Source organism: Elephas maximus, chromosome 13, assembly GCF_024166365.1.
Source record: "Elephas maximus indicus isolate mEleMax1 chromosome 13, mEleMax1 primary haplotype, whole genome shotgun sequence".
Lineage (NCBI taxonomy): Eukaryota > Metazoa > Chordata > Mammalia > Proboscidea > Elephantidae > Elephas > Elephas maximus.
In genome coordinates, this window is record NC_064831.1 from 55209788 (window position 1) to 55237167 (window position 27380).

The 27380-nt window shown below is 51.6% G+C and overlaps 3 protein-coding genes across 5 annotated transcripts in view; 2 read left to right on the forward strand and 1 right to left on the reverse strand.

Moving 5' to 3' along the window:
• SLC51B (solute carrier family 51 subunit beta) overlaps nucleotides 1-1377 on the forward strand; it is a 39904-nt gene extending 38527 nt beyond the window's left edge. For both annotated transcript variants that reach the window (XM_049905288.1, XM_049905289.1), the window contains one exon: nucleotides 1009-1377. In XM_049905288.1, coding sequence (XP_049761245.1) covers nucleotides 1009-1207 — 199 coding nt within the window. In that variant the 3' untranslated portion in view covers nucleotides 1208-1377. The remainder of the gene's footprint in view (nucleotides 1-1008) is intronic.
• RASL12 (RAS like family 12) lies at nucleotides 1336-14781 on the reverse strand. Of its 2 annotated transcripts, none has more exons than XM_049905287.1 (5): nucleotides 14541-14781; nucleotides 12623-12679; nucleotides 7311-7384; nucleotides 6391-6581; nucleotides 1336-3459 (listed from the first exon to the last, which is right to left on the reverse strand). In XM_049905287.1, exons 1-5 carry the CDS (start codon nucleotides 14632-14634, stop codon nucleotides 3084-3086), a joined length of 792 nt encoding a protein of 263 aa, XP_049761244.1. In that variant the 5' UTR covers nucleotides 14635-14781; the 3' UTR covers nucleotides 1336-3083. The 2 variants fall into 2 exon arrangements, with proteins under 2 accessions (XP_049761244.1, XP_049761243.1); XM_049905286.1 differs by having other exon boundaries at nucleotides 14532-14781.
• A 7352-nt stretch (nucleotides 14782-22133) lies between these two features.
• Nucleotides 22134-23510, forward strand: KBTBD13 (kelch repeat and BTB domain containing 13). Its single transcript, XM_049905688.1, has one exon. It carries the CDS (start codon nucleotides 22134-22136, stop codon nucleotides 23508-23510), a length of 1377 nt encoding a protein of 458 aa, XP_049761645.1.
• The last annotated feature ends 3870 nt before the right edge of the window (nucleotides 23511-27380 follow it).

The window sequence follows — 27380 nt, forward strand, 5'->3', positions numbered from 1 at the left end:
CCCAGCTCTGCCATTCACTAGCAAGGCAAGTCACTCAATACCTCGGAACCACTGTTTCTTCTATAAATGGCAGTATTAAAGCATTCCTTCCTCCCAGGACTGTGCTGAGTGCTGGGTAAATGATGGCTATTGCAAAGTTAGGTATGCTGCTTAAAGGGGAAAGGCTTACCCCGCTCCAAGGCCAAATCCAAGGTCGGATAGAGACCTGAGATCAGCTGAGGCTCCTGGGGTGTGCTTCTTAACCCTGGATGCATGACAGAATCACTCAAGGAAGAATATTAAAAAGTACAGAATGCTGGACCTTGACTGGTTCTGACCTAAGCCTCTGAGGTGGGATGATTCTAACATGCAGCCAAGCTCTTAACCACTGCACCACCAAGGCTCTGCTACTGCAAGGGAGGCTGGAAATGTAACGAAGAACAAGATCACGCAGGGTCTTGAATGCCAGGTGGGCAGTGGGGAGCCACTGAAGGTGCTTGAGCTGGGGAGTGATATGTGCACACATCATGACTGGCATGTGTAGGCTGTTTTGGGGAAGCAAGCAGGGAGATTCATTAGGAATTTCCTATAGTAGTTTGTTTGGGGGATGGGGTGGAGTGAGGGGGGGGATGGGATGTGGGGTGACCAGGACCTGCACTAAGTAGGATGACAGTCCTGGGATCAGAGACAGTGCGGTTTGGTAGAAAGAACACAGGCTTCAGAGTCAGGAGACGTAAGTGCTCATCCCAGGACTGAGCCACATTTCCTCACCTCTTGGGGTGGGGGTTAGGGGGGCAGTAATAGTTGAACTCACAGGTGTGGTGAGAACTTGATGAGATAACACCTGTGCAGGTGTAAGCTGTTTCTCTGCGAAGGAACCATCTTGGCTTCTCCCCAACAGCTCTCAAAAGAGCCTGTAGGATTTTCCCTCAAACTCTCTAACCCATTTGGGAAAGCCCAATCCTGCCCTAACCACTCAGTATTCCAGCTCAGGGAGTTCACATTCAAAAGCGTTTTCTCTCTTCCCAGAAATCGAAAGAAGCTGCTACTGGAAAAACAAACTCCAGAAGTCTTGTATTTGTCTGAGGCCAGAAACAAAGATGACAACAGCACGGACATCCTAAGAGAGACTTTGCTCTCAGAAAAGCCACACTTGACCCAAGTGAAAATTGAATTTAAAGATCGAGATGTCCCATTGGTTCTCACTCCAGACCTCCCAGACTCTTGAGAGCAATACCTACCCTCAGCCAGGGCCCTGGTCAGGCTCACTGGCCTGAAACCTCTCCGGTTTTGCTGCCTCTCTCAAGCAGCCTTTTTTTTTTTTTTTTGGTAAGCTGATAAAATGAATGAACTGCAATTAAGCTAAAAATTGTTATTAAATAAAAACCTTTTTATTAAAAAGGCTTTTCGAAGTGGGCAGTTGGAATTGCGTAGCTTGTTCAAATAGTCGTGGTCCACGCACAAGTGGCTGAGAGCAAAAGTGCAAATCCACAGTGGGCCTGGGGGTCAGGAAGCTTGGCCAGGATCCTCAGCATGTGGTCTTGAGTAGTTTACTGCCTCCCTCTGACCTCAGCTAGAGGCTGGGTTAGAACTGTTGTTTTCAGTCCAGGCTCCCAGACAGCTGAGAGCAGAAGGAGCAGGACTCTGGATTCAGAATCCCCTTCTTACCCTTTCCACTCTGCAGAACCCTTTTCTTTACCTGCTTATTGTTGAGCATCTAAGAAAGACCTCCAGGCCAGGGACCTTGTGGTAAAGTTAAAAAAATAATATTAAAAAAACCCCACAAAAACCTATGGAACTTCCTAACTCTGAGATCCTTTCCTAAGACCTCCTAATAGTTGGATCCCAAGTTGTATCAGCATCCACATGAGTATCCAGATCCCGTGTCTAAGCCATCATGTTTTGATATAAAGCTGTGGTGGCAACACCAAATAACTTATATACAAAAATTTATTAACCAAAATGCTTTAGGTCCTATCTTATAAAAGTGGCCTTTGAACACTCAGACCCATTGCTGAGGGTACTGGGTCCCACCAGACCGGACTACCCAAACCAAACCTGTTGCCGTTGAGTCAATTCTGACTCATAGCGACCCTACAGGATAGAGCAGAACTGCCCCATAGAGTTTCCAAGGCTGTAAATCTTTATAGAAGCAGACTGCCACATCTTTCTCCCGTGGAGTGGCTGGTGGGTTTGAACGGCCAACCTTTTGGTTAGCAACCAAGCACTTTAACCACTGTACCACCAGGGCTCCTTCCACCAGACTAAAAATAGGTATAATTTATACACTGTGTTTCTCCCTAGCAGCCTTGGGCATGCTAAGAGTGCTACTGGGTGGCATCAGATACTGCCAGTTGTGGGCGCCCTGGAGTCCTGGGTGATTGTCACTGGAGAGAACGACTTTGTTCTGCAGCTTTGATCATTAAGCTTGAGGAGGCTGATCCCGAGGGTCTGTGGACAGAGTCCCTAACGGTGGGAAAACAGGGGGCCCTGCCTGCTAGTGAAAGAGTCCTCGGTGCCTCCATACACTGGACAACCCATAGCCCTTCCTTCCACTCTTGCTGAGGAGAGGCAAAGTGCTGGAAATACCTCTTCTTGAGACTTCTTCGAGGCCGCCTCATAAGATTATTTTAACTAGATTTCATTTGGAAAACTGTAGGGCCTAGCCTAGGGCTTTTATGAGGTCAGAAGACAATGGAAGGGTCGGGCTCCAGCCTCCAAAACCCGCTGCCGCCCTTCCCTTCCCATCCACCAGGTGGCGCTAGACCTAAGGGTTGTCTCTCTTGTAGGCTGTTAGGTCCACATATATGCTGGCCTCCCGCGGAGCCTGGCCCAGCTGTTTCTGCAGTGGAGACAGGGTGGTGACACCAGGCTGTCGCAGTGGCTGTTTCCCTGCTGGGTTACCATGGAGCCTAAGGCCTGGAGGCAACAGGAGCAACATCCCTGCCTGTCCCTCCAGCTCATACAGTGACTGGGTGAAAGGGACAATGCTTGGCATGGCAGGAGGGGTCAGCTGTCCACCAGAGGGAAAGGCTGGTGGTGAGAAACCAGCCCCTGTTCCACAGCCCTGCCCAGTCGCCAAGCCCAGGACCCTGAGGAGGGCCTTAGAAGATCTTGAAGCCCTTCAGTAGGGTCAGGGTGGGTGCCTTGCGCTTGCTCTGGGCCCGGGATGACTTCACGGTGACCAGCTTGGCCTGGGCCACAGTGGGAATCTCCTTCAGGCTGACGGTAGAGAGTGTGTTGAAGGTGCAGCTGGCCAGCCCGTGCCGGGTGGTGAGCGGGGGCTGGTGGGGCAGGGTCCTCTCCTCGGAGATGAAGAGGGGCCGGGCCAGGGGGCTCTTCTCCAGCTCCCGCCGTGCCTCCCGCACCGCCTCATGGAACACATGCTGCACGTGCTCAAAGTCCAGGCAGGCAGAGACCTCGAAAAACAGACACCCGAACCTGCCTGCCAAAGCCGCACCCTCTGCCTTGGTGACCTGCCTGGCAAGGAGAACAGGGCATGACAAGGAAGTTAGGAAAGTCCCTTCCAAGTCAGGCAGACCTGGTTCCACACCAGCTCGCCTACTTACTAGAGGGAGGACCCTGGGTCAGATTCATCTTTTGGAGTCTCAGCTTTCTCATCAGTAGAAAGGGATACTCTGCCCCCTAGGGTTGTTGTGAGGATTAAGAAAGACAATTTGTGTCTAGTGCTTAATACAGCACCTGGCACGGAGTCAGCACTCAGTAAATGGTATCTGATGTCACCAGAGCCAGAACTGAGGAATGTGGCTAGGAGAGAGGGAGGAGCTGGCCTAAAGTCTCCCATGCTATGCCCTGCCTGTGGCCAGAGAAAAAAGGCCATTCCCAGCTCCATCTCTTCCCTTCCATGACATGGATCCCTCAGCCAGGAAATGGGCCACCCATAGCCCTGGCTTGTGGGATCAGCTCTAGAGAAAGGCAGTTGTTTGGATCAAAGGGTGGTAGACCACAGTATACAGAGGCATGGTGGGCTGAGGTGACTCAGGAAGGCTTTGGTTAGCAGAGTTCTCAGGACTTGTGAGGAATTTTGTCTGCCTGCCCAGAGGAAGGGCAGAGAACAGGGTGACAACATCAGAGGAGGGGGGAAAGGAGAGAGGGAGTAACACCTATTCCCAACTTGGTCCTATACCAGCTTCCATGATGGTGGGATAGGATATCTGTAACTGAGAATGTTCTGGAAGCTTCCTACCTGAAAGCCATGGGAATCGAGGTGGGAGGAAACAGCCTGGCTCTTGGGTAGGTCAAATATATATAAGAGGGAAGAGGCAGGGGTCCCTGGGGTCTTGAGGCCAAGGTTCTAATAACTGAATGTTCCTGTCCACCACCCACTGTTGAGCTGCCCCAACCGCCATTCCAGGACAGTGGCACAGCCCATGAAATAAGAGGAGACGTTAGGGTGGGCACTGGTGGGGAAAGGCTTCTCAGCCAAGGTTAATTTGACAGGAACAGAGGGTCCAGAGTGGGCTACCTCCTCTAAGTACTGACCCATGGTGGGATGTGGGGCAAGTTATCAGAGGAACAAAAAAGGGTCGAGGCAGAGCATCTAATCCACTGCCCACCTGTGTCCTCATGAACCTCTCTGAAAGAATACTTGGTATTATTTGCTTTTATGATGAACTTGAATCTGTAACCTGGTCGCTGTGGGAACATGATGAATGGACTTTCAGAAACAAGATCTCCTGTGCATGCACACATGTGTGAATGGCTGACGCGCACATAACATCATCCTTTTCCTTATTTTGTTGATGCCTAGTGAAAGTTTTATCAGCGCGTAGGGAACCACCAATCTCACCCATATTTTACCCTTTCAGCTGCCAGACAATCATGAGACATTGTGACAAATGTGTGGCTAAAAGTTAGATTTTCTGTGTCTACTGACTCCTGATCTACTGGCCCTGGAACCTAGTCAAGGAGGGAAATGGGGATAAATTGTCATGACTTGTTCTCAGCGAACTGACGTTGCTTCTTTTGAGCCCTGTATTCTTGGTGATTTGCTTTAGACCCATTTTTAGACAACCCCTTTGGCAAAGATTGGGGTTAGAATTCTCACCCCTTTCCCAGACACTGTGATTCCTCAAAGACCACCGTCAGTGGCTTTAATGTCTCTCTTTCCCTGAGCTGTGTTTTGGGTCTGAGGGCTTGACCACCTTTGAAGGCCCTGTACTGTCACTCTGCCTTTACCAGCCCACCCTTCCCTTTGCCCATTACTCACCTGACCTGCTCTAAGTAAAGGGTCTCCCTCTTGCTAACACTAATCAATGGGCCTGTGGGGCGTGGGGAAGCAGCAGTGACCAGCTGTCAGTAGGGAGGGTCTCCCTATGGCCAGAGGAAGATGGCCGTAGGGAGGGTCTCCCTATGGCCAGAGGAAGATGGCCATTCTAGCTCCATCTCTTCCCTGCCACAACATAGGTCCCTTGCCACACCTCCCAGGTGGATTGGCCACGTAGGAAGAATGGTGAAGTCCAGTGGGATTACTCTTCAAGTGTGGGTATCAATCTCAAATGCGTCAGGGGCACGCAGGCAACGTGAATGCATAAAGAGGGTGGAGGCAAACCATTGGCAGTGGGGGGCTGGGGTGGGGCGGGGGGGAGTGCTGTGGTCAGAGAGAAAGAGCACGCCCTACCTCAGAAACATTCCAGTTCCACTAAAACATGGTGCCAGCCAAGCAAAATACGGCTGCAGCATTCCGTTGTAATCTGCCCTCTGGCCCAGGCCGTGACCTCTGATTCAAACTGAACTCTTTCTAAGAGAACCTGCTTTCAGTACAGCCAACTGTGGGAGAACCTGGGGCCATACCTGGATGAGGTAAAAGCTGGATGGACCAGAACAGACACCTGACCCAAGGGAGCCAATCAGAGTCTCTCTCTCTAGAACTGGAATTGAGCACTGACGACAGAGTCAGCGGTGGGGGGGTGGGAATGGAAGGTCACACAGACTCTGGCAAGAAAGGGTGAAGCCAAGAAAGACCCCAGGGCCCCATGGGGAAGGAAGGAGTGGCCTCTCTCCTGACTTTTGGGCTCCTGTGTGGCCCAAATACCCCTCCCATCCTACAAATACCCATAGTACTCTTACAACTCACCCTGTTTTACCTGAATTAGAGTGGATTACTGTTCTTGGTGGAGTCCCTAGGTGGCTCAAGCAGTTAAGCGCTCGACTACTAGCCAAAAGGTTGGCAGTTTGAACCCATCCAGAGGTGCCTCTGAAGACAGGCCTGGCGATCTGCTTCCCTATGGAGCAGTCCTACTCTGCACACATGGGGTTGCTGTGAGCTGGAACTGACTTGACGGAAACTAACAACCGTTCTTAGCAGCCAAATAGTCCTGGAAGACACCAGCTCCCTTGACAAATGAGGAAAGTGAGCTCTGAGATGTGAGACAAAGTGTCTGAACTCACCTGTACTGGGCCATGTCCAGCTTGTTGCCCAGCAGCACGGTGGGGTAGCTGCGCTGGGTCTCCTTTGCATGTAGCGCGAGGAGCTCCAGGTAGCTGCAGCTGCTCTCGAAGCTCTGGCGGCTGTCGACGCTGTACACCACCAGGAAGGCGTGGGCCCAGTTCAGGTAGCGCTCACAGTTCCTGGGGGTGTCCTGGGGCGCAGGAGGGAAGCCCCAGTCAGGGGCAGAGCAGGTTGGGAAAGGCCTCACCTGAGCTGCCTCATCCCCCCTCGCCATTCCAGGGTCTTTGTATATTGTTCCCCAGCAGAGCCCTTTTCAAAGGGGCGTTTGAGCGTGGACTTGGCTTGGCCTGAAAGGAGACATTGTCTTGTGAACCTCCCTCCCACCATCAAGCCAGGGACTTGGAGACCTTGGCCTGTTGGACATGGAGCCAAAGATTCTGGCATGGCCCCTATGGAGACCTGGCTGTCCCTGGGTACCGCTGGTTTGGGGTCAAGTTCATGCTGCCCCTCTGGTTTCTGAGAGTAACTGGCATCCAGCCTGGGCAGGGGGTGGTGAGAACACAGAGGAGATGTGTGTGTGTGTGTGTGTGTGGCAGGGGTTACTCTGGCTGAGGGGCATTCGCCAGGAGTGTCTGTGTACACACGTGTGTGCACCTGTCTCATGGTGCATACATAAGCACAAAGCACCAGCACAGGGCCTCAGAGCAGGGGGCTGGCAATCATCAGGTCTCCCCAGCCCCGTCCCATCCCTTCTCATTTGCAAATGAAGCGATACAGGCCCAGAGAGGTCAGGGTCACAGAGCAAATTGGAGCTTAAAAGGGACCCAAATTCCCATCTGAGGCCCCCCATGCTGGGGCCAGGGCTTGTCTGATGGCTGCACTGATTCTCAGTGCTCCATAGATAACGCGATCAAGTTACCAGGTCTGCAGTGTCCATGACCCTCAGGAGGATGGGCTGGTGGTCTACAGTCTCCTCGGAGCTGTAGGTGTCCTCTGTAATACAGACAGTCAGCAGAGTCAGAGGCAGGGCAGGCCACCGTGATGGTCCCTTTGCGCTAGACTCCTGTAGGGCCTTGGGTGGGGGTCCTCAGAACCCGCTCTGGGACTGGCTGAGCTGGGACCAGTGGAAGGGGCTTTCTTTCATCCACGTGGAGGTACAGAGGGCAGAACCTCCCACCAAGGAGAAGCTGTTCCCCAGTCAGTACTCAAAGGATCAAAGGTCACTCACAGAACATGTCACGGGGAAGGGGATTGTGTTCTATCCTACGCCAGGAAACTGGCAGGATGGAATGTGTGGTGCATGGACCCAGTAAGTGGCAGAAGCCTCAGGAGCTGCACTGCCAGCTCCACACTCTTCCCCTCCAACCACACTACCTGGTTCACAGGAAGCCCCCAAGGACAACCCTCCAGTCCCCAGTGAAGAAGAGACAAAGAAAAAACAAGTAGACCAGATGGAGGAAAGGGGATCGGACCCCATTTAGGAGTTTCAAGAAGGTCTTACAAATACCCATTGTCAATTTAACAGCAAAGGAGCATGGCTTAGTCAAGTTTTAGCTTTGGAGATGTAGGCTCAAACCCAACTTCAGCCACTTTCCAGCTGCGTGACTTGGCCAAGTCACATCATCTCTCTGAGGATCTGTCTCCTCCTCCTTTTATCATAAATGGGAATAATGTAATAATACATTTTTACTCTGTGCCAGGCACTGTGCTAAATGCCTGTCCCTGCATTAGCTCCTCCTGTGTGAGGACTGGATGAGACCCTGATTATAGGGGCTGGCAACCCATTAGTGCCTGGAAAACAGCAGTGGCTGTAGAGCTCCACAGCTTGCAGGGCAGGTTTATATGCCCAGATAATTTTTTTTTACTTTTTATTTTGGAATAATTTTAGAATTCATAGACATTGCAAAACAGTACAGAGAGTTCCCATGTACCCTTCATCCAGCATCCCCCCAATGATAACATCTTACATAACCATAGTACAATGATCCAAACCAGGAAATTGACATAGGTACCGTAATATTAACTAAACTACGGACCTTATTTGGATTCTTACAGTTTTTATATGCATTCTCTCTCTCTTGTTTTTGGTAAGTTCTCATAGCCTCAAAACATGAGAAAGCAGCAGAGACCAGACCTACAAAGAGGACCCTGCTGTCATTTTAGCAATCATTCTTCCTACTCTCCACCCTGACCTTGTACCCTTGGCGGTGTGTGTGTGTCTGTACTTGGCTTTCATTTTTCCCTGGCTGCTCCCTGCCCAAGTGACCCTGAAGAAGACCCTTGTGGACAGAACTGGGGCCCCTCCTGCCTTCCTGGCAGCATTCCACCATGAGAAGAGCACCCCCAACTCTGGCTGAATCTGCAGTCAAACACTTCTCTGTGAGGGCCACTGGCAGCCAAGCTGGGCCTGGACACATTCCAGGTCCTCTAACATCCAGCATGAATCACAGACAGCTCCTCATCCACAGCCGGCTGTGGGGACTGGGATAAATGGCTGCTCTTATTCTAAGACAAAAAAATCAAATGGAAAAAATGCCCCAAATGTATAACTATATTTGGTTCACGGAGAGCTGCCCCTAGATGCCTGTCTTGTTCAGGTTTTTCTTTATTTTCCTGCCAGACTTGCCTGATGCACACCTTTAGGCCCTCTGCCCTCCCTGCGCCCTGAAACAGGAGCATGTTCTGCCCAGACTAGGGAAAAGCGCTAGCCCAGCCCCAGTCTCCTGTAGTCCCTTTCAGCACAACAGCCTTTTGACGTTAGCCCCATTGGACAGAGATGAAAAGGAGAGGCCCAGAGAGAAAAGGAACTAGCCGAAGGCCATAGGGCACCCCGTCCGCAGAAGAAACTTGAACTCAGGTCTTCTACGCTTGGTTTTCTCCCCATTGGCTAATGTGTGGATCAGCCGATCCTCCAGCCTTTTCTGGGCAGAGTCCAGAGCTGAATAACAGCCTCAAGAGAGACCAGAAGTTCTCAGTCCAGCTGGGGTGGTAGGACATGCACGGGTGAACCAGAAGAAGCCCTGGAAGTCATCTTGTTCAGCCTCCCCTATTACAGGCGAGGGGACTGGCCTCAGAGGCCAGAGAAGGAGAGGCACTTTTCCAAGTCATACAGCAGGTTGGTAGCAGAGCCAAAGTTTAATGTCTAGCTTTCCCAGTGCCAAGTTCCTGCCCTCAAAGGCCTCTGGTGCCCTTAAATCTATGGGCTCCGCAGCTCCTGATTCTAAACAATATTCTTTGTGCTCTAACACTGAGAGGGGGGTCCTTGGGACCTGCTCTGGGGCCAGCTGAGCTGAGACCAACAGAAGAGTCTTATCTCTCATCCACATGGAGGATACGAGCAGAACCTCCCACCAAGGAGATGCTGCTCCACCTATCAGTGCTCACAGAATCAGAGGCCAAGCCGGGTGAGATGCCCCAGCCCCTCTGACAGGAGAATGTTCTCCTAGAGAGCTCTATTCCCTCTGGCGGGGTGGGGTCAGCACAGGCAAAGCCCTTGTTCACAGGTACAGGATCTCTCAGCTCCCACCATTTCTAACAGATGCAATCCATAACAAAGCAACACTTCCGCAGACAGCACACAGTCAATCAGTCTCATCTTCCACATGGGGAAACCGAGGCTCAGAGAGCCCAGTGCCACACGGCCTCTGACTCTAGCCCTCTATGGCATAAGGCTGCACCCAGTGGAGGGCAACTGGAGTGGTGCCTTCTCTTCCTTTGCACCTGAGGTTCTCTGCGATGTTAGGTAAACAACCCTTTCTGCCTAGGTTTCTCCACCTGTATAATGGGAATCATAACACAAATTCTTCTTTAAAAGGCAGTCCTAAAACCAAAATTGAGTCCTGTGGTTTAGAGCATCTATGTTGTGTCTAGTACCGCGCCGCATGCTGGGGTAAGGCAGGTCTCTACCCTCAAAGGGCCCCCAGATGAACTGAAGCTCTCAGAAGAGCTTTGAAAAGGATGAAGGGTTGCCTTAGTGATGTCTGCCTGATGCTAACTCTCCCTCTGAACGCTCGGAGCTTTCTCCACAGAAAAAGAAACGCTCTGGTTCCAGAGCTGTTGCTGGAACCAGCCATGGGGAAGTGGCCTAAATGTTCAGACCCTTCCAGGTGGAACAGAACTCCTGAGGAGTGGCACTGGCCTCCCAGAATGTCTCAGGGCAGGGTGTCTGGTCAACTCTCTAGCCAACAGGCTCTCAGAGCTGAATGTGGGACCAAAGGCCCAGGTGACTAACCACTGAGGACAGCAGTCCCCCCATCCCATTGCCAGGTCAGAATGCCAAAATTACTAGCCAATCTGTGAAAAGGTGAAGCTTTCAATGTTGATATATACTGATGACTCTGTAACCTGCCTTGGGCTCGGACAGACATGGCTGTGGCAGCATGCTTGTCCGTTTTCCCATTCGTGTTTCTTCTGTAATATTCTCTGGACTCGGACAGATGTGTCTGTGGCAGCATGCTTGTCTGTTTCCCCATTCTTGCTTACTCTGTAATTCCTTTGATTTGGGCAGACATTAGCTCTGGCAACATGCTTGTCCCTTCCCACTTTTGCTTTTTGAATATATGCTGAATAAAACTCTTTTTGCTTTACTAAACTTTGTGATGTTTTTCCCTTACAACACTACTGATAAATCAATATTAGTTCATCAATTACAACAAAGGCATCACAGGAACACCTGTTAATAGGTAAAATAATGTGCAGCGGGAGGGGGCAAATGGAAACTCTCGGTACTTTCTGCACAATTTTTTTGTAAACCTGAAATTGCTCTCAAAAATAAAGTCTGTTAAAAAAAAAAAAGAGCTAGGATCACGCAGACTTCCCATTGTTCTCAGTGCACAGTTTACAATAAGCAAATATTAAACATGTGAACTTTACATTACATTTATACTAATAAAAGTATGCTTTTATTTGTTTTAGATATTGGGGTTCTATATGAGAGGTTATTTGGGGTAAAATCCCTGCTGGTAAAACACTGATTTGATTAATCTGAGGGAATATCAGCAGCCATGGGTGGGAAGCCATTTGAGGAGGAAGGAGAAGGAAGGGGGAGGGAATATGCGTTGTCTACTGTAGATCAAATACCATGCTAGATCTTTTACATGAGTTACCTCTTTAAGACTCACAGTAATTCTTAAGACAGGTATTTTTATGCCCATTGGATAGATGAGAAAATGGAAGCTCAGAGAGCCTAGGTGATTGGCTCAGGGTTACATAGCTAATAAGTGGCACAGCCAGGATTCAAACCCAGTGCTAACTGACACCAGTGCATCTCTCTTCCCAGTATACCATGATACAGCGATAACTGGAGACTAGTTTTCTCTTGTGGTTCAAAAACTGGTTCAGGATCAAAGATTCTATAGGAGAATACTGATGAAAAGGGGTGAACATCTGGAACAGAATTTTAAATTCTCATGGAATCCAGACTTTCAGGAGCCCTTGAGTCTGGATGACATCCCCCCCGCCCGCCCCAAATCACTGCCCTGAGAAAACCAAAACTATCCCTGAAGTCATCTTTAAAGCTAACAATCGTTTACCTTGATTAGTAAAAAATGCTTGAGTATTGTGCTTTTTAAAAGAATTACCTATATGTGATCAAATTGACAACAGCAACTCAAAAGGTTAGATGAGAAGCTTGAGGGGCAGTGAGCTTATGTTAATAGTGGTAAAATAATTTGGAAAAGGATATTGAGAAAGGTGACACAACTTGAAAAACATAACCAATGTCACTGAACTGTTGAGCTGGTATGTGTTTTACTGTGTATATGTTCACTAAAAATAAACACAAAACCTGGCTCAGAAGCCAGCACCACTAGAGAATTTCTCAAAATGTCTTGTCCAGCTTTTCTGGAAAAATGCAGACCAAAAAAAAAAAAAAAAAAAACAAAGTGACAAGTTTGAAGAACAATACCTAATTAGATGTGGGTGTTTTGCTGTGCTAGGTTGTCTTTTTTACCCAGTCTCATCAGATCTCTGATTTTAGGGCAAATTGGCTTCTCTCAGTACACCTAATTGGGCCAACCCCCAAGTTGTTTGGGGTGGACTGTGGAAGGATGCATTTTGGTACTTATAATATTTTCCCCACAGGATGAGTCACCATGGTGACTCCTCTTCTCTGACCCCTCCCCCAACCCATGGACAATCCTGGACAAGCCTGGGCCACCCACTGGGTAGATACCAGGGGAGTATTCAGGGCAGGCAGAGAGGTGGCAGAAGGAATGGGGAGTGGGTCCTTACCCAAGTTGGGGTCATATTCACTGATAAACCTCTTGGTCAGGAACTTCACCGTCAGGGCTGTAAGAAGCAGAAAGGAGTTGGCTCGGTCTTCCCTGCCACGTCTGGCTATTTCTTCTCCTCCCCCTAGGCTGCTCCCTTCCTTGTTTTAGGAAGGCCTTATCTAACTTCTGTGACCCCTGGGAGTTGGTTTGAGAGCTTCAAAAGAAGCCAGAAATATGAGGAGCTGTACCCCTCCAGTTGGACCCTGGGACTTTCGATTGTTTTTTTTTGGTGAAAAGAAAAGCCATGAGAGGCAAGCCTAAAGAATGTTTGTGAAGTCCTGAACTAAGGGGTCAGGACCCACACAGTCAGTTACCTGAGTCATACTGGTGATGATCTGACTGAAGGGAGACGTACCCCACCCTGGACAAGTAACGACGACTCTGAAGCACAGGGCATTTATTCCAGCTTTGGCTGTAAGCCAAAGAGAGTAAGGAGAAAGGTGATGGGTGGGCCATCCCTGGGAGAGTGTGAACCCTGAAGGGTCTAGGATTTCCAAGCGACGCCCAGGCGAGATCTGCGTCCCGAGTAAACCCACTCTATCCTCAGTGCTCCATGTCTCAAGTCCTAGCTCACTGTAGGGCCTCGATGCTCCTCATGGGTGTCTTGGCAGAGTGTAAAGCTGTAAGAAGGAAGTTCTCCCCAGGTGACATGCGTTAACCGGACTCCAATTTTGCTTTGAATTTCGCTGCATAAAGCCAACTATTCTACTGGCCTCTTAAAGAGTAATGTGATATTTTTAAGAAAATCTTTAATATTCTTTCCCAGGATTCCTAACCACGTCAGTTTGCAAACTAACACCCAGGGAATACATATTTTAAAATTTAAACTCCTTCATTCATGTCATCACTGGCTGAACTCTAATGGTGACTCAGCTACAGATCACAATTTGATTTTCAAAGCGAAGAGGTTAAATCTTTTCTGCAGGAAAACTGGATGCAGAGTCCCCTCTCTGAGCTGGGCACTGGTAATTGTCCAGCGAGTCTCAGAGAACATTCTAGAGAAGGAGACCCACAGCTAATGGAGCCCATGTTGGCCTCACACTAATGGCTGTAAATGGAAAAACAGCCTATGGAGAAGACCCCTGCCCCCTTTCTCTCCCCTTCAGCTGCTCTTTCTGGGGTCTCTGCCTACAGTGACCCCACCAGCACCCCCAGTCGGGTGAGAGCTATCAGGAGTGGCAAAGGCAGAGTTCAGTGTTGACAGAAATTATTTCAATGGAAACCCAAGATCTTGGTTCATCAAGGACAAGTCCCAGGCACCTGGGACCTGTCTGTTTCCAGAAAGTCAAGAGAGGGGTCTAGCTTGAAGGAAATACATTAGATAAGAATGCAGCTTGTCCTAGAACCCCAGGAATTGGGGTGAGGAGTGTGGAAGCGGCCCCTCCCATGGGAATCCCAGTATCCAGTGTCACCTTTCAGTGGCCACGGTGGTCTTCCTTCACCCCCACCTAAACCAGGGAGCAGCAAAGCCAGGACTAAGTGCAAATTGGGGCCCTGGGCTAGGGATCAGCCACTTCACGGAATCTTTTTGGTGCCACTCATCAGGACTGCTGGCCCCAGCAGAGGAGGTAGCAGGGAAGAGACAGAGGAGAGAAGGGCAGGAGTCATAGACACCGAGGGCAGAAGCACAGTGGAGGAAGAGAGAGTAGAGGAAAGAGGTGAGAAAAGCTGAGGGAGCTGAGAACAGACAACCCAGCAACAGAGAAACTGAGGCAAAAAAGAAAATCATAGTGGGTCTCTCAGTTCACCTGGGTGCAGACGGCACTAAAGCCAGTGGAAGACCCTGCCCCCAAGTCGACAGCAACCTGTGCTCGCTTCTCAGATCCCCGCCTAGTCCCCTCCGTTCTCCTGTCCCCAGCCCCACTCACCGGACTTGCCTGCCCCGCGGCGCCCCAGGATGGCCAGGTTGACCTCGGGGGACGCGCTCGGTGGCCCGCTGCCCGCGCGGGGTTTTCCGAACACCGACGACATGGTGACGCTGCGGAGAGCGACACGGGGTCCTCGGCCGCAGGGTCCCCAAGCCGCGCGCCCGCCCGTCGGGGCCCTAGGGAGCTGGCTCCCCTGCACTGGCGTCCGACCCCGCGCCGAGCCAGCGGGCTGCGTTCCCGGGGCGGCGGGCCGGAGGAGGGGCCGAGGGCCGGGGGAGGGGCCGCCCAGCGCCGCGCTCCTTCTAAGGGCTGGGGGGCCCCCCGCCGCGCGCCCCCCCGCTCCCGCCGGCCGCGCCCCCACCGCCAAGCTGGGCCTCCAGGGCCCGGGCGCCCTCACCGCCCGGAGCGCCCCCAGACCCGGCAGGGAAGGACCGGAGAGGGAGTCCCGGGGGATGGGGGATAAGAGGGGAAGAATGTTTCAGTCTTGCCTGACCTTCCACTCAATCTCTTCTCAGCGGTCAGAAAATCCATCCTTCCCTTAAAATTCATCCATCGCTCTGTCTTACCGAGCCGGACCTGCCTCCTCCTCCGGGAAGCCTCCCAGGTTCAACTCCGCACCTTTCCCTTTCTCTAGGATCACAGCCTGCTCAGCTTTGGCCCTACACTTCCCCGACCACCTTACCCTGCCCTTCAGTGTGAGGACTCTTAGTGGCATCACTGCAGAAGGCAGGCCACACCTCTCACTTCACTCAGACCCTTTACAGTACTCACCTTTCATGGGCACTAGGGTCCAGCTTCATGCTGGGTTACTGTTTTCTCCATGATGAGAGCTAATGAGTTGCAGGTGTGGCTAGTCTAGTGCCTCAACAGGGCGTGGCATTTTATATCTTTTTTTTTTTTAATTGATGTGAAATTCAAATAACATAAAATTAACCATTTCGGAGTGAAAAATTCACTGGCGTTTAGTACATTCACAATATGGTGTAACCACCGTTTCTGTCTAATTCCTAAACACTTGCATCATCCCCAAATAAAACCCCATGTCCTTTAAGCAGTTATTCCCCATTTCCCTCTTGCTTTAGCCCCTGGCAACCAACAGAAAAAGAAAAAAAACCCAAACCCATTGTGGTCCTTTGAGTCGATTGCAAATCATAGCGACTCTATAGGACAGAGTAGAACTGCCTTATAGGGTTTCCAAGGCTGTAATCTTTAGGGAAGCAGGCCACTACATCTTTCTCTTGCAGAACAGCTGGTGAGTTCGATCCACCTGCCCACCTGAGGGTTAGCAGCCCAGTGCTTTAACCGATGTGCCACCAGGGCTCCTTCACTGGGAACCACCAATCTGTTTTCTTTTTTATGGGTTTGTTTATTCTGGATATGTCATGTAAGTGGGATCATACGATATGTAACCTTTTGTGTCTATTTTATTTTATTTACCATAATTTTCCGGAGGTACACTTTATATTATTTGCTCTGAAACCTGGTACCCCCTTTTGCCTACAGGAATTCTGGGTTTGGTTGATGAGCCTGGTATTCCCCTTGGGACCCAGTGTAAATCCTGGCCATGCTGGAAACAGGGCAAAGGGTCCACACAGGAACCTGGACCTCGGCTCTAGTGCCAACTCCTTCACTGAGTGACCTTGGACAAGTAACTCATTTCTTTGGACTTCGTGTACCCATCTAAAAATACTAAAAGGAGGGTAAACAAAATTCACAATTCCATGATGTGGCTCAGGCCTCCTAGACAGTGGCAAAATCAGCCCTGGTGCCTTCTAGAACCCTGTGGGACCTCTCTTCTGCAATATACTCTAGGCTAGAGTGGGAAATTACAATTACCTTCTCCCCACCTGCCTAGTTATCTAGTGCTGCTTTAACAGAAATACCACAAGTGGGTGATTTCAACAAACAGAAATTTATTTTCTCATAGTTTAGGAGGTTAGGAGTCTGAATTCAGAGCTCTAGGGGAAGGCTCTCTCTCTGTCAGCTCTGGAGGAAGGTCCTTGTCTCTTCAGCTTCTGCTTCTTGGTTCCTTGGAGATCTCCTTGTGTCTTGGCATCTGTCTTACCCCATCTCTGCTTCTAGCTTGCATTTAATCTCCTTTATATCCCAAAAGAGATTGACTCAAGATAGCCCTACACTAATCCTGACTCATTAACATAAAAAAGACAACCCCTTCCCAAATGGGACTATAACCACAGGCACAGAGGTTAGGATTTGCAACACCTTTTTTGGGGGAACACAATTCAATCCAGAACACCACCCACTCACAGAGAAACCATGGAAACCCAGGTCAGCAGGCAGAGGCCAGACTGGGGACCAGGGTCAGAGCCCAAAGGGAATAACTTCTCAACCAAGAACGAAAATTATTTTTCTTGACACAACATGAATACTAACTCGGCCTAATTGTGTTTTTGGGAGATTATGGTAAACCAGCTGTGTTATTAAGACTCTAAGATTGGGAAGAATTTGTTTAGATTACACCCTCTGGCCAGAATCCTTCACAGAGTGAATGGCCAAGGGTTTTCCTTTGAGTTGTAGGAGGAGAAAAAGTGGGAGCCAAATTCCAGCCACATCCTTGGGCTGGCCCCAGGCCTGAGAGGACAAACTGGTTCCAGACGGGGCGTATGGGGACAGAACCAGTTTCACTGGAGGACTGAAGAGAGGGCAAGCTGTGCACCCCCACAAGCCCAACTGAGGGTAAACCTGGGCTCTGCTCCTTCCCAGCTTTGTGATGCTGGGCGAACTATTTAACCCCCGTGTGTTCTCAGGCTTTCAGTCTTTAAAACTCAGGCCATTCAGGTGAGAGCTGCACGGAGACAGATTCTAGCTCAGGGTGAGGGTGATCCCCCATCTGAGCTGTCCATAGTCACAAGGGACTGTCTTTGGGGAAAATGAGCCCGTTGACATTAAAGGCACCCGAGGGAGTGACTGCTTCATGATCCAGATGACATGCATGACTTGCTGGATGGGATGAGATGACCCTTCATTCCCTTCTAGTTCAGAGATTACTTGAGTGTGACTGCTAAGTGCCCAAAGTCTGGCCTTCCTCTGAGGTTTGGGAGGAAAAGGTGCCCACTGCACTGCTGCAGCCAGTCCCTTCCACTCAGTCTTCTCATCTGTGGGCTGCTCATCTAGCACCTAGAAGTGCACCTTGTGGACTAGAAAGGTCTTTGGAATCAGTCACTTACTGCCAGACCCTGAAATATACTGCTTTGCCCTTCAGGGCCTCACTTCCTCATCTTTAAATTTGGGGGGAATATTAAGGATTAGATAACATGGAAGTGCCCCATCCCTACACACGGAGTCATCCACCTACCAAGAAGTCACAACTGTCTAGTAACCATAAGTTTGGACACTTTAGGTCAAGGGAGAGGTTATTCTGTTAGAGCAAGTCCCCCAACCTTCCCTGCCCACCTCAGCGCTCTCACAGGGGGCCCTCAGGCACTGCAACTGCAAAGGGTAAGGCACCTAGTCCAGCACAGGGCCCACAACAGGGCTAAATAGATGTCTCTGGAATGAACAAGTAGGGCATGTCCAGGTCTAGATATGTGGGGCCTGTGTCGCTTTCCCAATTCTAGGTCCTACCCATGCCATCTAACCCCCCAGGAGCTGTCCGTGAAAAGCTAAGCTTTGAAACCCCTTTGTGATGTCACTACCTTCCCTGGAGGCACAACATGACAACCACTTCTGTGACTGTTCCATGACAAATTCAGATGCCAAAGCTGAGCAGAATGTTAGAAGTCAGACCCAAACACCATTTCATAGATGAAGAACCAAGGCCTGGAGAGGTTGGGTAGCTTTTGCAAGTCAGTGATAGTACCAGCACTAGAGCTGGTTCCTGGCTCCTAATCCAGTGCTCTTTCTTCTCCAGGTCCAGGCTGTGCAAGCTGCTCACCACCCTGTGTGCAGAAACACAGCCACGGGTGGTGAGGGCCAAGGCTCCCCATCAGACTAGGTGGCCTCCCAGTGCACGGGCTGTGTCTCCTCCATCAGATTGGAGGCTCCCCTTGGATAGGGGCTGTGTCTTCCCCATCAGACTGGGGAATCCCACAGACAAGCGTCCAGGGGTGTACTTAACAGACCCCTTCTGAGCCCCTACTGTGTGCTGATCATTGTGGATACAGAGATGAACAAGGCTGGGTCTGAAGACTTCCTTCCCTTGCCCCACCCCCTAATCTCGCACGGTTGGGGGCATGTAAAGTGGAGAGCGGGGTTGGTTGGGGATCGGACAGGGCCTGGGAACTCCGTGGGCTGCCCACAGCCAGGATAGTTCCTTGTCCTCTCCAAATCCCAGAGGGACACTCACTGTCCGGGAGGAGAAACTCACCAGCTGCAGACAACACCCCACTGGGGCCCTGGGGGTGGGGCCAAAGAGCTGATCCTTAGCCCAGCTTCAGAAACATGACCTCCCACCTTGGGTGTCCCCCTCCCCACTGCCTGGCTGCTGAAGGTGGGAGCCCCAACCCACTTAAACAGGGTTGGACTTGAGAAAAATCAGGCCAGGGAGCGAGCTTCAGCCAGGACTCCTGGGTCTGCACACCCTCCCCCACCTGCTCTCAGTAGAGGCTTGCGCAGTTGTTCCACCTGGTTGTGTCTGATAGTGACCAGGTGCCTGGAATGGGCTATCTGGGAGGGACCATGCAGCAGCTCCCCACCCCCTGCCTGTAAGGCCCTCAGCTTGAACTCTGCATGAGGCAGCTGTTTCCGTCCACAAAGCCTGTGGCAAGGCTACTGTGGGTGAGGAGGGGCAGCTGGGCTGGGGCTGGTGAGCAGAGTCTAGGGTCAGTGGATGAGGTTCTGTTCAGTCCCACACCCTCGTTCATGTCCAAGGAAAAGTCATCCCATCTCTAGGCCTCGCTGTCCCCATCTGTGAAATGGGAACAGTCAGACACCCTCTCTCTAACACTGCAGTCAGTGACAAAGACCTGGTCAGGACCCGGCACCACAGAGCTCACCTGCCCCCAAGAGGGAGGATTGCCATGCCCACTGTCTAGATGTTCCAGACCCTTTCAGCCAGTGTCTGGCCTCAAGGAAGGAGGGAAACTGGCAGAGGGCCTGGGACAATGCTGATGGGGCTCCTGCTCACCCCTTCCATCTCCTCCTCCTCTTCCTGTCTAGTCCCTAGGGCACAGTGTCCAGGCTATTTCTGGCTGCCTCCTCCTCAGTGCCTCTGGCTTCCCAGGCTCATACAAGTGGCCCCAACACCCCAGCCTGCTTTGATGGAGTGACTTGGGTGGGAGCGCCCTGGCTGGGGGAGGCACCTTGGTGTTGGGTCTGCAGACTCATATGCGAGGGTGTGTGCATACATGTGTCCTGGGGAAGTTCCCTTCTTCCTCCCACCCCACTTCCCGCTTGGTCTCTGTGAGTCACTCCATTCTCCTGAAGAAGTCCTTCGGTGAGGATGGGGCAGTTGAACATCTCCTGACTGGCAGATTCTATCCTATATAGGTCTTGGTTTCTTGTGATTTGGTGATTATCCAGCTCACCTGGGATTTGGCAGAATGACGTGTCAGTAGGAGATAATCACCAAGCTCCCTTCCACCTGACATTTTGGGATCCAGAGTCTTAGCTGGTCACCCATGAAAGTCTGTGCTGTGGGAAAAGTGCCCTGGGGTAGGTAGCAGAAGGCCTGGGGATGCCTGCTCCACTCTCCGTGACCCTGGGCAAGCATCTTCCCCTCTCTGCCCCAGGGTCCTCCACTGTAAAAGGTTCAACCACATGAGTCAGAGTTTCCTTTCAACTGTGACCTCCTGGTGCAAGGGGACAGCCTAGCATTTGTAGCGCAGAGAGACAGTAGAGCATAGTTAGGGGCACACACTCTAGAGTCAGACTGGCTGCGTTCCAAGCTTAACTCTGCTACTTTCTAGCCACGTGACCTTGGGCATGTGATTTAACCTCACCTGTGAAATGGGGCCATTAATAATACCTAATGCATGGTGTTGCTGTAAGCAACAAATGGCTAATACCTATTAAATAAGGGAAAATAATAGTCTTTTCATAGGATCCTTGGAGGATTATGAGTTAATATAAACGTTTACAACAGTGCTTAGCCGGAATCCACTCGAAGAGGGCAACTGGTTTGGTTTCGGCATAGTAATAGCTAAAAGAAGCCCTTGTGTTTCCCACCCATAGACATATGACCCCCTCAGCAGCCCCACTTCCCTCCCCACGTCCGCGGCCACATGGCAAAGGAGGAGTCAGGAGTCGGGCAACTGAGGGATAGACATCAGTTCCCAATTCAACCGAAAGTCAGGAAGGACATCTACATGTTATCGGTGTTGTTAGGTGCCGTCGAGTTGGTTCTGACTCATAGGGACCCTACGTACAACAGAATGAAACATGATCTGGTCCTGCGTCATCCTCACAATTATTGCTACGTTTGAGCCTATTGTTGCAGCCAGTGTCAGCCCATATCTTTGAGGGTCTTCCTCTTTCTCGTTGAACCTCTGCTCTACCAAGCATGATGCCCTTCTCTATGGACTGGTTCCTCCTAATAAGATGTCCAAAGTACATGAGATGCAATCTTGCTTCTAAGGAGCATTCTGATTGTGCTTCTTCCAAGATAGATTTGTTCCTTCTTTTGGCAGTCCATAGTATATTCAATATTCTTTGCCAACACCATAATTCAAAGGCATCAATTCCTCTTTGGTTTTCCTTATTCATTGTCCAGCTTTCACATGCATATGAGGCAACTGAAAAATACCACGGCTTGGGTTCACATACAGGGGGTTACTAGACACTCATCTGCAAAGTGGAATTGCTATGCTCCCAGTTTTACAGAGTGGAAAACTGAGGCTCAAAGACAGATGGGACTAGCTGCGAGTCAGGGGCAGAGGCCCAGGCTAGTTAGAACCCTGCTCACAGACCCAGCCTGGACCAGTTTATTTGCTGCACCTTTGCCTCTCCTTCTTTGCCTCTCTGAGCCAATGGGATGGCCTTAGTGTTAATTAATCCCGTCTGTCCTTCCCAGTTGAATGACTTTGGACAAATCTCGTAAACTCTGAGCCTGATTCTGAACACTTAACAGATACTGTCCTGATACCATAAAATAGGGGACACTACTGGCCACATTTTGCAGATGAGGAAAAGGAAAGTCAGAGAGTTCGGGTACCTGCACAGGGCACAGTGCTGGTTTAAAAAAAAAAAAAAAGAAAGAAGCCTTTGCCGTAGAGTTGATGCCGACTCATAGTGACCCTAAAGGACAGGGCAGAACTGCCCCACTGGGTTTCCAAGGAGCGCCTGGTGGATTCCAACTGCTGACCTTTTGGTTTGCAGCCATAGCTCTTAACCACTAAGCCACCAGGGTTTAGTGCAGGTTAAATGGGATATCTCTCGTAATGCAACCCTCACAGTGCCCGATATGCAGGTGGGCTGTCTAATTACCACTATTTCTCATTTGAAAATGAGTGGCCACGTGTCTCCAGATCCTCCTTGGGCCTGCAGCCATCCAGCCTGCTGGCCACTCCATCACATGAGTCGCACTATCTTTAGCCAGGGAGATATTTATATCCCCCCGGGCAAGTATTTTCTGTGGGGGAGCCCCAGAGTCTGCAGTCGGTGACTCCAGAGCCCCCAACGGCGGCCTCCGCCCTCTGGCTCGCCATGCCGCCGGACTTGGCGGCTCCTGTGCAGGTCTGGGTGGGCGGCCAGCTCTTCCAGGCCGACCGCACCCTGCTGGTGGAGCACTGCGGCTTCTTTCGCGGCCTCTTCCGCTCCGGCATGCGGGAGGCGCGGGCTGCCGAGGTGCGCCTAGGCGTGCTCAGCGCGAGCGGCTTCCTCACCACGCTGCAGGTGCTGCGCGGCGAGCAGCCGGCGCTGGCCGATGCAGAAGAGCTGCTGCAGGCCGTGGAGTGCGCCGCCTTCCTGCAGGCGCCGGCGCTGGCGCGCTTTCTGGAGCACAACCTCACGTCGGACAACTGCGCGTTGCTGTGCGACGCAGCTGCCGCCTTCGGCCTGCTGGACGTGCTCCACAGCGCCGCGCTCTTCATCCGCGACGGCGCACGGGAGCTGGCGGCCGAGCTGGTGCTGCCTGAGGCCCGCGCCTACGTGGCGGCGCAGCGGCCCAGCAGCTACGTGGCCCTGAGCGCCCACACGCCTGCGCCCGGCTTCCTGGAGGACGCGTCGCGCACGATGTGCTACCTGGACGAGGAGGAGGACGCGTGGCGCACGCTGGCCTCGCTGCCCCTGGAGGCAAGTACGCTGCTGGCCGGCGTGGCCACGCTGGGCAACAGGCTTTACATCGTGGGGGGCGTGCGTGGCGCCAACAAGGAGGTGGTGGAGCTAGGCTTCTGCTACGACCCGGACGGCGGCACGTGGCGCGAGTTCCCCAGCCCGCACCAACCGCGCTACGACGTGGCGCTGGCCGGCTTCGACGGCCTCCTTTACGCCATCGGCGGCGAGTTCCAGAGGACACCCATGAGCTCCGTGGAGCGCTACGACCCGGTATCGGAACGCTGGAGCTTCGTGGCGGACCTGCCGCAGCCAGCCGCTGGCGTGCCCTGCGCCCAGGCGTGCGGCCGCCTGTTCGTGTGCCTGTGGCGACCGGCTGACACCACGGCCGTGGTGGAGTACGCGGCCCGGGCGGATGCCTGGCTGCCTGTGGCCGAGCTGCGGCGCCCGCAGAGCTACGGCCACTGCATGGTGGCCCACCGCGACAGTCTCTACGTGGTGCGCAATGGACCTTCCGACGACTTTCTGCACTGCGCCATCGACTGCCTCAACCTAGTCACGGGCCAGTGGACGGCGCTGCCCGGCCAGTTCGTTAACAGCAAGGGGGCACTCTTCACGGCCGTCGTGCGTGGCGACATCGTCTATACAGTCAACCGCATGTCCACGCTGCTCTACGCCATTGAGGGCGGCACCTGGCGGCTGCTCAGGGAGAAGGCCGGCTTTCCCCGGCCGGGCTCCTTGCAAACTTTTCTCCTGAGGCTACCTTCTGGTCCCCTGGGGCCTGTGGCCTCGACGACGCCCGAACTGTGACCCCTGAGCTGGGCTTTAGGATGGGGACAGCTGAGAGTCTTCCCTGAGCTATGGCTGAGTTTGTGGGGCTAGCCCTAGCTGGTGCCTGGGACTTTTCTCTTCCTGATTGAGATACCCAGGCCTCTTGCCTTCTGGTCGTGTGAATGTGTCCAGTCCAGGGAAGGAGCGACGACGCTGGGGTCTGAACCCTCAAATTACATAGGCTCTGCTAAGAACCGGTGGGTCACAATGTCAGTGGAAGTGGTGTGTGGAGGGATAGGATTTGAATAATCCAGGCTGTGTGTGAATGTTCCACTAGCTTGCGGGTAGCTAGGACTGGGTTAAAACAAACAAGCAAACAAATAAAAAATCCATTGCCTTCGAGTAGATTCTGACTCATAAGCGACTCTATAGGACGGAGTAGAACTGCCCCATAGGGGTTCCAAGGAGTGGCTGGTGGATTTGAACTGCTGACATTTTGGCTGGTTAGCATCCATAGCTCTTAACCACTGTGCCACGAGGGCTCCAGGAGTGGGTTAAGTGATGTTAAATTGTCCGTCAGTAGCCAAGAATTAGGCGCCTACTGTATCCCCAAAACCGGAAACCCTGGTGGGGTAGTGGTTAAATGCTACTGCCGCTAACCAAAAGGTCGGCAGTTTCAATCTGCCAGGCGCTCCTTGGAAACTCTGTGGGGGCAGTTCTACACTGTCCTATAGGGTTGCTATGAGTCGGAATAGACTCGACGGCAGTGGGGTTTTTTTGGGTATGCCCAAAGGAGCCTTGCTGGCACAGTGGTTAAAGCAATCGACTGCTAACTGAAAGGCTGGCAGTTTGAAACCACCAGCTGCTTTGCAGGAGAGAGATGTGGCAATCTGCTTCCATAGAGATTTACAGCCTTGAAAACCCTATGGAGTCGCTCTGAGTTGGAATCAATTGGCCAGCAGTGGGTGGATGCGCCGAGCACAGTGATAGGCCTGATGTAGGCTGTAGTTGCCAGACAGGGGGCCTGTTGGAGCTTCGAGTCTAGCCCAGAAAAAACTCGGCAGTTGCAGGACACCAAAGGTTTACACATACATGTCCTGATCCACAAAATGTTAAAGGCAGTGCACGGGGGGAAGGGGTAGGGGAGACCCACAGTGTAGTAAGTGGCAAAGGAAAAATAAGGAGAGGAAGAACGTAATTCTAGCAAGGAGCAGAGTATGCAAACTGGGTGGGAGAGATAAGCAGAAGACCCTTAGCTGCTGAAAGGGGAGGTTCAGACTGTGGGGACCCTGAGAGCTCAGAGGAGCAGAGATGGGGAAGGGCTAGAGCAGATGGGAAGGGTCTCTGTGCAGCCAGCCTTAATGCAGAACAGCTGTAGCAAGAGGCAGGTGGGGAGGGGATGAGGCTGGGCTGGCTGGTAGTGGTAGCAGACAATAACTAGCTAGCCTGGAAGTGAGACCCGTCTGAGAGAGAAAGGGTTCCTCACAGCCCCTTCTGGGCATGGAGACTCTCAGAGGAGAACCAGCTGTAAGCCCCTTCCCTGCCCGCTTTTTTGCCATCCCCCGAGGTGTAGTGGGCAGTTAACCCCTGTGACTTCAGCTCACTCAAGGGATGAGCCCAGCCCTAGCCAGGTCTTCCTGCCTCCCTGTCCTTGCTTATACTCTGCTCCCCCAGGTCCATTTGCTCCTCCTAGCCTCTGTTCCTGCCATTCCCTTGGCCTCGAATGCCTTTCCTCTTCCTCTGTGTTGGCTCTGTAGCCACTTCCTCTCTGCAGGGCTGGCTGATCCAGCTCTCTGTCCTCCTGACCTTGGCTGCGTGCCTTGCTCACTGGACCCCTGGCCGTGACATCACATCATTCTCTGTGTGTGTATATATACGTGTGTGTGCGCGCGCCCCCGGGCACGTGTATAGATGATAAGGGCTGAGATCCTGTTGTGCTGTCAGCTGAGCTGGGGTACTTCCTAGCCTGCAGGATAAAATGACAGGGTCTTGAAAGAACCTAGGAAGTGGGAGGGGCTATAGAGGCCACTAGGCAGGAACCTGGTGCTGACCTCTGGTGTTAGTGAGGACTCTTGTCCCTCCTCTAGAATACTTCAGCCCTGGCTTCTGGGCAGGTACCTGCTCCAGCCCTGCAGTGTCTCTAGACCCTCAGGTAAACTTTTCTGAGTGGTCTCCACCCTGCAAGGACTGAGGCCCATGGGAAATCCTGGCCTCCTCAGAAGTGGAGAATGCAGTGTTGGCATAGGGCTTACCGAGCATGGAGGCTGGTGTCAGGGCTGTGCCCAGTTGCATCTTCCCCTGGCTTGGCTGACCTCTGCCCCAAGCCCTGGAGAGCAATGCCCTCAGAAGCCAGGGACTTTTCGGCCCTGGCGTAGCCTAGTCTGATGAGTCACAACAATAAACCCTGACTTTTGTGTCCTCTGACTGGTGTGCAAAGTACTTTCACATCTGTCTGCACTCTAGCTCCACCACAGACCTGGGAGTTGGGTACCCTATCCTGTGGCAGATGAGACGTGGGAGGCTCTGAGGCTGAGTGACTGGCCCACAGCCACACAGCCTGGCAGAGTCCCTCACTTTTGATTTGTGGCAGTATAACTTTTGAGAAGTTAAATTGGATTCATATAAATATAAAATGATGGCATGTCAAAGGTTTATTTAATCCTCTAATGAATGAACCAGAAGAATGGTAAAACTTGTTCAAAAGAGCATTTGTGAGACAGATTTATGTAGTTTGTTGGAAAAGTGCTGAAATAAGATTGCTAAGTTAGAGACAACTGGTTAATGCCTTCTAGGGCAATAAACTAACTTTTAGGGCTACCTTCTCTATTGGACAGAACTCCTTTGCATCTTTGCTAGAGAAAAATCTACACATTAACCTATAACCTCACAAAGTCTGGGCCCTAATCGATAGTAAATTGTAAATCAAAGGTACATTCCACTGGACATTTCAATCCTTAGGGGACCCATTAAACGCTGTGTCAGATGACATTAGAAGGGCATGCAGGCTTTTCTTTGCTTCGTTCCCAAGTTAGGGATAAATTTTCTTCTTGGAACAGAGCACGTTCCTCCTTGCACACACCTCCCAACCAATGCTAAACATCCTGAGACTTGCAACTTCCAGGTCCATCAGCTCGTGAGTCTCCAACCCACAGAACTTTGCACTTGGCAGCATTCAGAGCTGGCTACATGGCTGTGCTCAGACGGGGCCTGCTGGCTGCGGGGGTTTAGTTGTTCCTTGATCCAGAGCAGCCCTTCCTAAGATGATTTTTGATCATAATAGTAACACAGTGTTCACTGAGAGCTCTCCCACAGATTGTCTTATTTGAACTTTATAAGAATTTTAAGTGGGTAAGTGTTTGGCATCATCCCCAGCCCTGTTGTTAGGTTCCATCAAGTCAATTCTGACTCCTAGCGACGCTGTGTACAACAGAATGAAACACTACCAGGTCCTGTGCCATCTTTACAATCATTGCTGTGCTTGAGCCCATCGTTGCAGCGACTGTGTCGATCCATCTTATTGAGAGTCTTCCTCTTTTTCAGACTCTCTTAACAAGCATGAGGCCCTTCTCCAGGGACTGGCCCCTCCTGATAACCTGTCCAAAATAAGATAAAGAAAAATTCCCAAAGGGAAGGTGGCCAGAAGAAACACAGCTTCTAAGTGGTAGGGCAGGCTTTGAACCCAGGGTCACAAGCTTGTTTTCTGTGCTGCCTCACACTTGGCTGAAGTTCTGAGCTGGGCAGGGTATTTCTGCCTGTCTCCTCAACACCTCCTCCCAATTACCCTTCTGTCTGCACCCCCTTCCCCTTTGGGGGGTTGATCCCCTCCCTTCAACCCAGCCGTTTCTTTCTTTCTTTCTGCTTTTACAGGAAAAGTAACTATCCTGGCCATTCCTGCCTTAGGACCAAGCT

Bases quoted from the DNA above. Each gene is read 5' to 3' on its own strand.
- RASL12 (XM_049905286.1), bottom strand. From the start codon at position 14,634: ATGTCGTCGGTGTTCGGAAAACCCCGCGCGGGCAGCGGGCCACCGAGC. The intron at 7,385-12,622 runs GTAAGGACCCAC...TCTGTATTACAG, and splicing joins TGAATATGACCCCAACTTGG to AGGACACCTACAGCTCCGAG. The intron at 6,582-7,310 runs GTAACTTGATCG...CCTGCGCCCCAG, and splicing joins TCATGGACACTGCAGACCTG to GACACCCCCAGGAACTGTGA.
- KBTBD13 (XM_049905688.1), top strand. From the start codon at position 22,134: ATGCCGCCGGACTTGGCGGCTCCTGTGCAGGTCTGGGTGGGCGGCCAG.